The sequence below is a fragment of the Pristis pectinata genome, chromosome 2 (genome assembly GCF_009764475.1).
Source record: "Pristis pectinata isolate sPriPec2 chromosome 2, sPriPec2.1.pri, whole genome shotgun sequence".
NCBI lineage: Eukaryota > Metazoa > Chordata > Chondrichthyes > Rhinopristiformes > Pristidae > Pristis > Pristis pectinata.
The window spans coordinates 109317042-109329361 of NC_067406.1; the positions used below are offsets into that span (position 1 = coordinate 109317042).

Here is a 12320-nt window from a genome sequence, read left to right on the forward strand (position 1 = left end):
CTAACCAATGAAGATTTTGTAATTTCCTTGCCTTTTGTTTGTTTCTCCAGCGTAGAGGAAACCACGCTGTAGACTGCATTACAGTACACACTGAATACAGTACACTAGATTGGAAGGAGTGCAAGTGAATCACTGCTTCACCTGGAAAGACAGTTTGAGTCCCTAGATGGCGGGAAGGGAAGAGGTGAGAGGACAAGTGATGTACTGCGGATGCAAGGGAACGTGCTGGAAAAACAAGATGCGGAAGGAACTCAGCAGGCCAGGCAGCATCCGTGGAGAAAAGCAGATGGTCAACGTTTCGGGTCAGGAGCCTTCTTCATGACTGAAGATAGGAAAAGGGGAAGTCCAATGTATAGGGGGGAAAACAGAGCAGTGATAGGTGGACAAAAGAGGGGAGGTGGAATGGGAACAGGGTGGTGATAGGTAGATGCAGGTAAGAGATAGTGATAGGTTGGTGCGGGGGGAGAAGGGGAGAGCAGATCCAGTGGGGGATGCGTCTAAGGTATGGAGGCAGGCGGCATGGGGGGAGGGGAGAAGAGGAAAAGGAGAGAGAAACAAAATGCTGAGGAGAAAAAGAGACAGGCTAGGAAAAGGAAGAAAAGAAGAGGCGTGGTGGGGGTGCGGGGGGGGGGGGGGGAGATGTTGGTTTACTAAAAGTGGGAGAATTCGATGTTCATCCTGTTAGGCTGTAAGGTCCCAAGACAGAAAATGAGATGTTGTTCCTCCAGTTTGCGTTTGGACTTCTCCTGGCAGTGGAGGAGGCCGAGGACTGACATATCAGTGATGGAGTGGGAGGGGCAGTAGAAGTGACAGGCAACGGGGAGATGCAGATCGCTGTAAGAAGGGGAGTGGTTGGTGGGAAAAGAAGAGTGGACCAGAGAGTCAAGAAGAGAACGGCCCCTGCAAGGTGCTGAGAGGGGAGGAGGGGGAAGAAGTGCCTGGCAGTGGGATCTTAGAGAGAATGATCTGTTGAATGTGGAAACTAGAGGGGTGGAAGATGAGGATTCCTTCTGTGAAGCAAAGACAGATAAAAATTAAAATCACAAAAGAAATAAAATAATGGGTTTAAAGTTCACATTGATTAACATACGCAGTGTGATGTGTAGCAACCTTGGGATAATTTGCCAAGGTCAAGTCCAACCTGCTGTTTCTGCAGGAGTACGGCTTACTGCACTTCTGCAACTATCAGCAGTGGTCACGATGTTGGTCCTGTGGGCAATCACTGTCATCGGGAAGGTAATGATTGCCATTCCCTGGGTCTGGATATTCTGCTGCAGGGAAGCAACCTCACCATACTGAAGAAGCAAAGGACTGCAGATGCTGGAATCTCAATGAAAAACACTATGATGCTGGAGGAACTCAGCAGGAGGAACTCCACAGATGCTGCATGGCTTGCTGAGTTCCTCCAGCATCATAGTGTTTCTCACCATACTGAAGTCAAAGGGATGGCTGGCAGCCATCTCAAGTCAAGTCAAGTTTATTGTCATGTGCTCAAGTATGGTGAGGTACAGGTACAACGAAAAATTTGCTTCCAGCAGCATCACAGGCACATAGGTTCAGACAACACACAGAACATAAATTATACTTAGATTATACAAGACAATGAAGAGGGAAAAAAGGACTGTGGAAAACAAGACAATAGTGCAGATCAACACAATCAGAGACAAGTCAATAGTGGTGCAAGAGATGGTCCTTGGTGTTCTGTTACTGAAGTAGGATTAGGGTGGTTCAACAACCTGATGATTGTAAGAAAGTTGTTCCTGAACATCATGCTTCTGTACCTCATACTTGATGGTAGCAGCGCGAAGAGGGCAGGACGGTGGGGATCCTTGATGATAGATGCCACCTTCTTGAGGCGGCACCTCCTATAGATGCTATCAATGGTGGGGAGAGCTGTGCCCATGATGGACCAGGCTAGGTCCACTCCTCTCTGCGGCCTCTTGCGTTCCTGTGCTTTGGAATTGCCATACCAGGCCATGATGCAACCAGTCAGGATACTTTCAAGAGCGCATTTGTAGAAGTTTGTTAGAGTATTTGGTGACATGCTAAATCTCCCTAGGCTTCTAAGAAAGCAGAGGCACTGGCATGCCTTCTTCGTGATTGTATCTCCGCATTGCAGATGTATAGAGATGCTCCACTCCAACTTACGTGTGTATGCCACACCTCTGAAGAATGAAAGGATGGCTGATCTACAGCAATCCCACCACTGCTGGTTATATCCAGATTAGTTGTTCTAGCCGGTGACGTCAATTGCATGATCCAGCAGGGCTGACAGTAAACTAGACATCAGCTCCAGAGTTCTAATGGAAGTGCTAGAATGTCTTCTGCAACCCTACAGGTGAGGCAGTACACCTGGTCGAGGCCAGATGGCCCAATCTGGTTCCAGTTAGACTTCCTCTTTGTATCCCAAGCACTTGTAGTCAGATCTATTTATGTTGCAGCTTTATAAAACTCAGGTTAGGCCTCATCTGGAGTTTTGCATTCAATTCTGGTTGCCCCATTATAGGAAGGATGTGGAGGCTTTGCAGATGGTGCAGAAGAGTTTTACCAGAATGATGCCTGGATTAGAGGGCATGTGCTATAAGGAGAGGTTGGACAAACTTGGGTTGTTTTCTCTGGAGTGGCAGAGACTCAGGGGAGACCTGATAGAAGTTTTTAAGATTATGAGAGGCATAGATAGACAGCCGGTGTCCTTCTCACAGGGTCAAAATGTCTAATTCTAGAGGGCACACCTTTAAGGTGAGAGGGGGTAAATTCAATGGAGATGAGCAGGGCAAGTTTTGTTTTACACAGTGGTGGATGCCTGGAATGCTCTGCCAAGGTTGATAGTGGAGACAAAAATGATAGAGGCATTTAAGAAGTTCTTAGACAGGCTCATGAATGTGCAGAGGACAGAGGGATAGGGACATTGTGTAAGGGATTAGTTTAGTTAGGCGTTTAATTACTAGTTTAATTAGTTTGGCACAACATTGTGGATCTGTTCCAGTTCTGTACTGTTTTATGTTGTATGTTCTACTGAGATCACATTGGCGTTCTTTTCTGAGCACTGCCTCCTGCCATCTGATGTCAAGAGGTTCCTCATCCGCAAAGGTGTTCCGAAAACAAGAGTCAGAGGGAAGTGCATCAACTCCAGGGAAGCGTGCAGAATCTGCTCCTGCCGCAATCGAGGGGGTAGATGTGGAGGAGGGCTACCAAGAGGTAAAGAGCTGGCAAACCTCACTCTTTGTCCTGGAGTCCTCCAAGATCACCTTCTGATCCCAAGTCTACTCCATGGAGCAGGATAAGACACGCACACTTCTTTCAAAAGGTTCACGGGGTGGGCGTATTTCTCTGCGATCAGGAGCCTTAAGGAAGAAGATGGCTCAGTAATGTGTAGGCAGCTGGACAAATCCTTCTTTGCCAGTCTGTATAACAGGAAGGCTATAGATAGCACAGCCTCCCAGAACCTCCTGTCCTCTGTCTCGAAGGTTTCAGGCAAGAGCAAGCAGGACAGTCTGGACCAGCTATTGTCTCTGGATGAGCTAACAAACTCTATCCATTCCTTTGAGGCAAGTAAAACTGCTGGAACCAATGGCTTACCACCCAGGTTGTACTTGGCTCTATGGAAATGGATAGGCCCAGACCTGCTGCAGGTATACAACACTGTTCCTGGCTGGTATTATGTCAGAATCCACCCTCATCAACAAGCAGGAATGAGAGATGGAGGTCATCAGAAATTTACTGCTGAATGTGGATTACAAGATCCTGTTCTAGATTATCGCCACTCAAGCTGCGTCTGCTCTGGTAAGACTTTACTCTCTTGCCAGCAATTAATTCTGGCCCCCAAGGGCAGTTCAAACCAGTCGCAGATGCCAGTCGAACTGCAGACTGAGTGTGGGTCTGAGCAGAAGATGGTGACTGTGCCACACCCAGCAGGAAGGTCTCTGACAGCCGAGACTGCTCAAGATTACGATCGACTATGTGCAGGATAGAGTAGGCATGCCTAGTCACCTTGGACCAGGAGAAGGTCTTTGACAAAGATCGCACACTTACAAGATGGACACGCTCTCCATAATGGGCTGTGTTGGTCATTGGGTGGGGGGGGGGGGGAGCGGAAATCAGGAATTGGATTCAACTGCTCTACACTGATATCAGTAATGCAGTCCAGGTAACAGGTGGGAAACACAAAAATTCCCCATCAAACCTGGAGCCAGGCAAGGCTGCCCTCTCTCCGTCTGGTTTGTGTGTTGTGTATTGAACCTTTTGCCAAAGCAATCAGAAAGGACACGGGGGTAAGAGGGGTGACAATCCCAGGGAGTGGAGGCACCCAAGCCAAAGCCTCCATCCACACGGACAACATCAGTATCTTCTGCACAGACCTGTGGTTGGTCCACAAATTGATCAATATTTGTGATCAGTTTGGACTGACCTTGGGGACCAGAGTCAGTCCCAGCAAAAGTGAATCCATGTCCTTTGACAACTGGTCCAATTGATTCCTTGTTCCCTTAAGCATCAGTTCCGATTGGCTGAAGGTGCTGGGGATCTGGTTCGGAGGAACCAGGGCATGTGGCAAGAAATGGATGTCACAGATGGTCTAAGTGAATGAGAAGTTAGGAATGTGGGAAATGTGCTCCTGCTCAATGGTGGGCAAGAACCTGGTCATCAGATGTGAGGTGCTCTCGGTGACATTGGCCCAAACCCAGTGGTAGTCACCCAAATCTTCCATTTCACCTAGATTTTAGAAATGGATTGTGTCCTTAAGGACATGATGTATGAGTCTTCAGAGAAAGTGAGGAGAAACATACCCAATGTAGTCTTCATCTTGATGTCCACCTTTGTATGTAGCCACATCAAGTTGTGCATGGACCTGTGCATGCAAACACCAAGTGTCACCATGCGCTGAGATGCTACTGGACCTGGTATTGCAACAGGCGGGCCTGGCCTCATTGCACTGTGGAATGTATCATTTTGTTGGACCTTGTTGAATCAACTGTCCCTCATAGAAAAGTTTCTGTGAAAAAAACAATTCTGATGACAAGTCAATCTGGAGTGGTCTACATGGAATGTCCTGGAGACCTCCCGGGGTAATGAGACATGTGAGATTGTTTCCCCATGCAGACTGTCAAAGTCATTTGGCAAAATGCCTCGCCACTAGGACTCTCAAGAAAGCACCAAGACCTTGTTTGCCTGGTGGTGAGAAGGGCCCTCCTCATCAGAGCCTTCATGAAGAGGCAGAATCTACAAGTCACTGCACACTGCAGGTGAGATGACCATTCAAGAACTTGTGGACTGTGCTTGTCAAAAAAATCTGGAAGGGGATTCAGTGATCTTTATTGAGGTTCATCCCGAGCAGCTGCGTAACAGAGGGCTCTGTGCACTCCTGGCATTCTCAGGGACACATAATGAGACAAACACCAACTCCTGCTGGAAGATCATCAACTCGGTGGAAGACAACCATTTGTCTGCCTGAAACTTGTTGGTCTTTCCACAAGAAACTGCTGCTGACTGGCATATTCCAAGGTGCAGGAATACCACGTGGGTTTCCTCTGCATATTCCCGTTTCCTCCCACAAGTGTGCTTGTGCTTGTGAGTCTGTGTGCTTGTGCTTGTGAGTTTCACCTTGCAGGAGTCAAGGCTTGGAGATAGATTTGAGTGGGAGATGTGAAATGACGTGAGTCCCTGTGCTTGTGCTGTGAGTTTCACCTCACAGGAGTCAGGACTTTGGAGCAAGATTTAGCCTCAAGATTCGAGGGAATAGATTTAGGACAGAGACGAGGAGAAACTACTTTTCCCAGAGAATAGTGAATCTGTGGAATTCTCTGCCCAGAGAAGCAGTAGAGGCTACCTCAGTAAATTTATTTAGGACACAGTTAGATAGATTTTTGCATAGTAGGGGAATTATGAATTGTGGGGAAAAGGCAGGTAGGTGGATCTGAGTCCACGACTAGATCAGCCATGATCTTATTGAATGGCAGAGCAGGCTCGACAGGCTAGATGGCCTACTCCTGCTCCTATTTCTTACGTTCTTATGTTCTCCCACATCCCAAAGACGTGGGTTGGCCTTAATTGGCCATTGTAAAATTGCCCCAAGTGTGCAGGCGAGTGGTAGAATCTGGGGGAGCTGAAGGGAATGTGGAAAGAATAAAATATGAATAATAGAGGATGAATGTAAATAGGTGCTTGATGGTTGACAGAGACTCAGTGGGCTAAAGGACCTGTTTCCACTCTGGTAGAATGTTTCTAATTAAACTGCTTTCAGTTAATCACACCAAAACAAATGAAGAAATGAATTCATGAAAAGAATGATAATGAAGTTCTTTTAAAAGAAAGTTAAAAACAGAATTGCGCTAAGTCCAATAGTAGCACATTTGGCATCTTGACAATATTTGGGCACTGCAGCTCTCCATGGTTTCTGAACTTGTGAATTGAAAAGGCCAGGATTAGAGAGTTTCCTTTGTGACAGAAAAGCTAATTGTTCATTTTTGTTCCAGTGCTGCTCCTACTCAAGATACTTGTCAGAATGTAATCAGTTGTGTTCGATTTTCAATTCCAAAGTCACAGTAAATGACTGTTACGTTAAACAAATCAAATTGCTCATTCACCACAATATAAAACACTGCAGTTAAGAATTACTGTAAGGTTAAATCATACGTTTCATCATATTATTAAAGAGATTGTAGAGGGGGTAGGGAAAAAGGTGGTTCCTCTTAAAGAGATAACTCTGACACCTAAACAACAGGTAGAATAATCTCTCTGTAGTAATTTCTACAATTTTATGATTTAAAAACAACTCCATGGCTACTTAAGGTGTATTCCTTGCTGGCCTTTCCACACCTCAATATCTTCATCATATGTGTTACGAATGATTCTACCTTAATGATAGGACCTTAACAACACTTTAATGATTGTTAATTAAATATTTAATGCAGTTATTTAAAAAAATGATTGTGTCCTTTTTAGGGTGAAAGACAGCTCTAAAAATAGCCAGGAGGCTGACAATGAAAGGCAGATTTAATGCTGATTCATGTGGCTGGTGCAAATCTTTGAATGCTGAGAGCAAACATCAAGAATTTGCACATGGAGGCCAACAAATCATACAAATTTGATTTATTTCTTCAGTGCCCATCAGGCATTCCAGTGCATGGTTTGGAACACAATCTGAAAAATATACCTTTTACTCTATGGGACATCAACATTAATTGTGCCATTTTTGAAAAAAATCTATGTGTCCTAACATTATTACAAATAATATTCTCATTATAAATATTTAACTACTTATATTAAATGCACAAACAGGGATACAAATTCCTGTGTCTATGTTTTTAAAAGATATGTATGCCTGTTTATTGTAAATAAATTAATGTCTCTGTTATAAAAACAGAAAGGAATTTCATTCAAATATATTAAGCATTCATACAATAACCTCAGGGTAATTTCCATACTTCTTTGATTTCCTACAGAAAAAATTGATCCTGCGTTCTCTTTAGATTTATGAAAAAGCTGAAATGTGTCATTCTATCACTCACTGCTTTTGGGAAAACAAAATTACAAGCTTTTCTCTCTCTCTAGATTGTCTGTGGGAGGTGCATAAAATTACTTTAGTGTAAACCAATTGGTATCGTGTTAAAAAGATCTGAGACAAATAAGAGAAAATTTCTTTTAAAATTAAGACAAGGGTTATGATTTTGTAAGAAATAATGACATATGAACTTTTTCCATGACATTAAGTATGCCAGTGGTTAATCCCTATCAGAAAATATTAGCATATTTATACCAAAGAAATATAGCAAATAATTATTTAGCTGCATATAGCTAATCAACCTGAATAAAGTCAGCATTATAGATCTTGATCATTATTTTCTGTGAGAATTTAAAGCTATTTTAATAGCTAGGAAAGTTACCACTATTTACAAGCATCCTTATGTGATAGCACTAAGTAATCTGATTAGGAAGTCAGTGACAAAAATTGCTAGGATCACAGCAAGTATATTACTCTTGTTCCTCAGTCAATCCATCAGAAAACTTACGGCTTGTGATAAACTATTAACGGTGGAAATCTTAAAGCACAATATGCAGGAAACATTCAGCAAGTCAAGAAACAAGTTAACACTTCCACCAAACATTGCATTGTCCCTCCACGGATGCTGATTGTCTTGTTGAGTGAAAAAAGAAATTAAAAAAATAAACAAATTACATTATAGAAACAGACAATTTGGTCCATTTGGACAGTTTTGACAGTTTCATTCTATGTGAGAAAATAGTCTCAGTTATATCTAATTAGTGAAAATGCTGCAAGTAATCTTACAACATAATTGGAAAGCAGGGAAAGAATCATCACAGACGGTTTTCTTTCACTCTTGCTACATTTATGTACTTTTAAATGTCAGCTAACATTGCAATTCCAATTCAGATTTGGAAAATTTGCCCTAACATAGTTGTCACCCACATATTTCTTAAATAAAATTCTTATTATTAGTATTATAACAATGTTTTTTAAATTACTTGAATGTAGCAAAGGCTTCACATAACTCACATAGATTAGTTCAAACTTATGGCATGCTCACCAGGCATTCCAATTTAAACAAATAATGCATTTGCAAGAATCTATATACTCAACCTGCATTTTCACTATCATCATTTTAACACATTTAAGCAACGAGTAAACAGCTGCATTAAGCCAAAATTTTGGTTGGATATATTGAGCGCTTGATAACAGTTCCATCTGGCAGTACTCATGACAACCTTCTGCCAATGTCTTCAAAGATTCACGTTAGCATTATTTTGAAACTACTTCAGAGTGACATTGTATAGAAATATGTCAGCCGATCCAGAATCGACAGCTTGAAAGCCAAAACATAGGATTCAAAACCAAACCAACTCTGATCACATGTAAACTAGCCAGATCATCACAAAATCTAGACACTTCTTCTCACTTACTTTAAAGTAGCAGATGAATATAAAGCAGAGCGGTGCGAAGTACTGCAATACCAGAAGACACGTGGTATAGACCAGCCTCTGGTTTTCTGATGGCCACTGGTCAAAACACAAATACTTTCCGGCAAATTCCTCTGAGTACTTAGGGTCGTATTGGAACTGCTCGTTTGTTAGAATGTGGAAAAGTGGGAAAGGCAATGCTGTAAGCACAGCCATTATCCACATGATGGCAATGCTTAGGTAGGCATGCTTGTTGTTGGGTCTCCAACCACGGGGGTTGATTATCAACTGGTGGCGCTCAACAGCAATCAGCACCAAGGAGAAGATGGAGACGGTGATGGAGATGCACTGGATCATGGAATTCAGCTTACACATGACCTCACCAAAAATCCAATGGTCCATGAAAGTATAGACAAAAGTGAAAGGCAAGCACATGATACTGATGAGTAGATCAGAGACTGACAGGTTGACAATCAGAATGTTTGTAACATTGTGCATTTCTTTCTGTTTCATTATGATAACGATTAGAAGCAGATTGCCAGAAACTCCAAAGATGATGATAGCACTGTAAATCAGAGCCAATATGAAAATCATGGCAGGTGGCGAATGACAATGGTCAAAATGATCAAAGGTAAAATTTCTCTTAGAAATGTTAAAGAGAATGGAAAGATTTCCAGTGTAAACAGCGATCTCATCCATTCTGTCTGCAAACAGTGCACTGTGGACGATGAAAACTTTGGCAAAGTCGTGTTCTGCGAAGGACGTTCTTTTCACATTTCACGTCAGTTCCATGTTTTCTTATATGTATGAATCTTCCTATAATTGAAAATAAATATTACCACAAATACAGCGAATGAAATAAATCTCAAATAACATGAACTGTGCAGAATCAAAAGAAAACAATTGCAATCATCTAACTCTGGAACACAGAGAAAATATGGTCATTCTGACATTTAATTACTTAACAGGATCCAGCAATCAAGTAATTGGGACTAAAATCTAAGCAGCACATGTTTGGTCCTGGCGGTCTGATATTCTTATCAAATAACATTATCTTCATACGTCTAATACTGTGGTTTAGATGTTAATTGGCAACATAAGGTTTGTAAGCTGAGATTCCAGGGAACATTTAGGTAAATGATACTTATGAACATATCTCCTAAAAAATGAAATTTTGAACTGTCGTTTGCTTATGAAGGCATATGAAACCTTTGTTGATACAGAATACATGCAAATATTATTCCTCTGCAACCTATCCTCCTTGGTTTAGCTATGGAAGAGGAAGGCCCTCAAGCAAAAAATTAACTTAGTGGGACTGCCTCTCTTAATTCTTCTCTTAACTATTCAGTAACTACCAGTGTCCCTCCAGGAATGGCTTTGCTTCATTCTGCCACATCATTACCTCCAGAATCCCATGAGGATTATACTTAATATAAAATATATTAATCTTATAAAATGATATCAACTTTATATATAATACTATTTATCTAAATTTGACATCATTTTATAAGATTATTTTTTTTTGCTACAGGTCCTTCTTCTTAGGTACCTGGTGTCCTTTCAGAGTCATATCAAAAGGCACAGGGTTAGTCTCCACACACATGCTGATGACGCAGAACTCTGCTGCTTCACTACCTCCCCTCGCCTCTCAAATCTCGCCACTATAAGCCTCTTGTCACAGATGAATCATTGCCCATGGGCCCAATCCTGCCACCAATTCTATCCATCTGACCTAGACACCAGCTTCGGGTTACACAAAATTGTTTGCAATACCAGGAGCTATTTGATATCTGGACTTCATGACCTTGCTGTTCCGTTGCATGACAGAATGATATTAGCACTATGCGATAGGATTTAAAAAGAAATGAAATTGTGATTGGGTACCTTGTGCACTGGGACTGCGGTGGAAGATTTTAAACTCAGGTCCTTCATGTTCATGGCACAGCTATGTAGAGAGGCTGTTGGAGATTCACAGCGATGTTAAACAGGCTACATACATTTTGACATCACAAGCCAAATTTTGCCCCCACACCCTAATTCAAAAACAGCACTGATTGATCAATGAAGCAGTCAGAGGTCATTGAGTAGTATTATATATAAAGTTGATATCATTTTATAAGATTAATATATTTTATATTAAATATGATCATGGGATTCTGGAGGTAATGATGTGGCAGAATGAAGCAAAGCAATTCCTGGAGGGACACTGGTAGTTACAGAATAGTTAAGAGAAGAATTAAGCTTTGTCATTAAAGCACTATCATTAACTAAAATGCCTATCCTTACCTGCAACACTGCCAGGGAGTCTCAGATAACCATCTTCTTCCAGGTAGGAATAAATTTTTATTGTTACTGATCCCTGGCTACAACATCCTCAGGCATCCCTGCATATTTCCGTGACTCCCATAATTATTTCCCAAACACTTCTCCACCCATTTCTGAACATTCCTTCCCCCCCCCATACTGACCCAGTCTCCAGTCATTCCCCTGACTCCCTCAATGCTCCCCTCCACCCTAACTGATGACCACCCTGATCAGTAACACAACTGACAACCCAATTCCACCCCAAGTCTTATCATCTCCCTCCTCCCTGTTCTCCCAGTTGTGTGCCCCACAATATCTCCCCCAGGACTCCTCTCACCACTTCACTAATCTTCACTCTTACTACTTCCTTCCTCCAATCCCAATCTCAGATTCACTTACTGATCACCACTCTTCACGATGCTGGGAGATCCTGGGCTTTGTGTATTTGCCCGTCGCTAGACAAATCTTCTCCATCACAAGGACCTTCTCTTTCCAGTTTCATATTCACTATATCCCATTGGATTCCTGATATACATACTTATTTTATCATATCCAGATCCCAGCTATCCTTAAAACTATCCCACTGAGTCTCATTCATGCATTAGTCCTTTTTTTGTTGAATTCAATTGCTCCCCAAATTGTCCCATTCTTGTTTATCTAAATATTTTCCTGGTCTCTTTTCTGTAATCTGTTCACTCTGTGGTTGCCCAGAACCCTTCATTCTCTGACCCTGGCTTTAGTGTATGCATTCCTTTACCTCGAATTTTCTGCACCCTCAGCTATATAAGCCCCAACTAGAGTTTAAATGAATCTCTCTTCATTGCCCAGATCCAGTCCAATATCTGGATCTGGTCTGTTCATTATCTCCTTTCCTGACTTGTATCCATTTGAATTTAATTGTGTCTCTGTGAAGTGGCTTGCAATGTTTTTCTGCATTAAAATGGCTGCGTAAATGGAAGTTGTTATTGTTGTTAGAAATTAGTTATAGAGTGGTGTTAGTAACTTGATCCACAACTCAAAGCAAGACTGGGTTCCGTAAGCTTGGGGGAAGGATAGTTCTTTCCAGTTAGCGTTGCATCTTAAATCTTGATATCCTAAATGTT

General features: G+C 42.1%; 1 protein-coding gene across 3 annotated transcripts in view; it reads right to left on the reverse strand.

The window, feature by feature from the left end:
* The window catches only part of LOC127566546 (neuropeptide Y receptor type 1-like), a 35571-nt gene that overhangs the window by 13817 nt on the left and 9434 nt on the right, over nucleotides 1-12320 (reverse strand). For 2 of the 3 annotated variants that reach the window (XM_052008976.1, XM_052008961.1), the window contains exons 2-3: nucleotides 10798-10871; nucleotides 8917-9729 (exon numbers count right to left, since the gene is read on the reverse strand). In XM_052008976.1, the coding sequence (XP_051864936.1) occupies nucleotides 8917-9612 (696 nt within the window). In that variant the 5' untranslated portion in view covers nucleotides 9613-9729; nucleotides 10798-10871. The remainder of the gene's footprint in view (nucleotides 1-8916; nucleotides 9730-10797; nucleotides 10872-12320) is intronic. The other variant, XM_052008968.1, reaches the window with a different exon arrangement.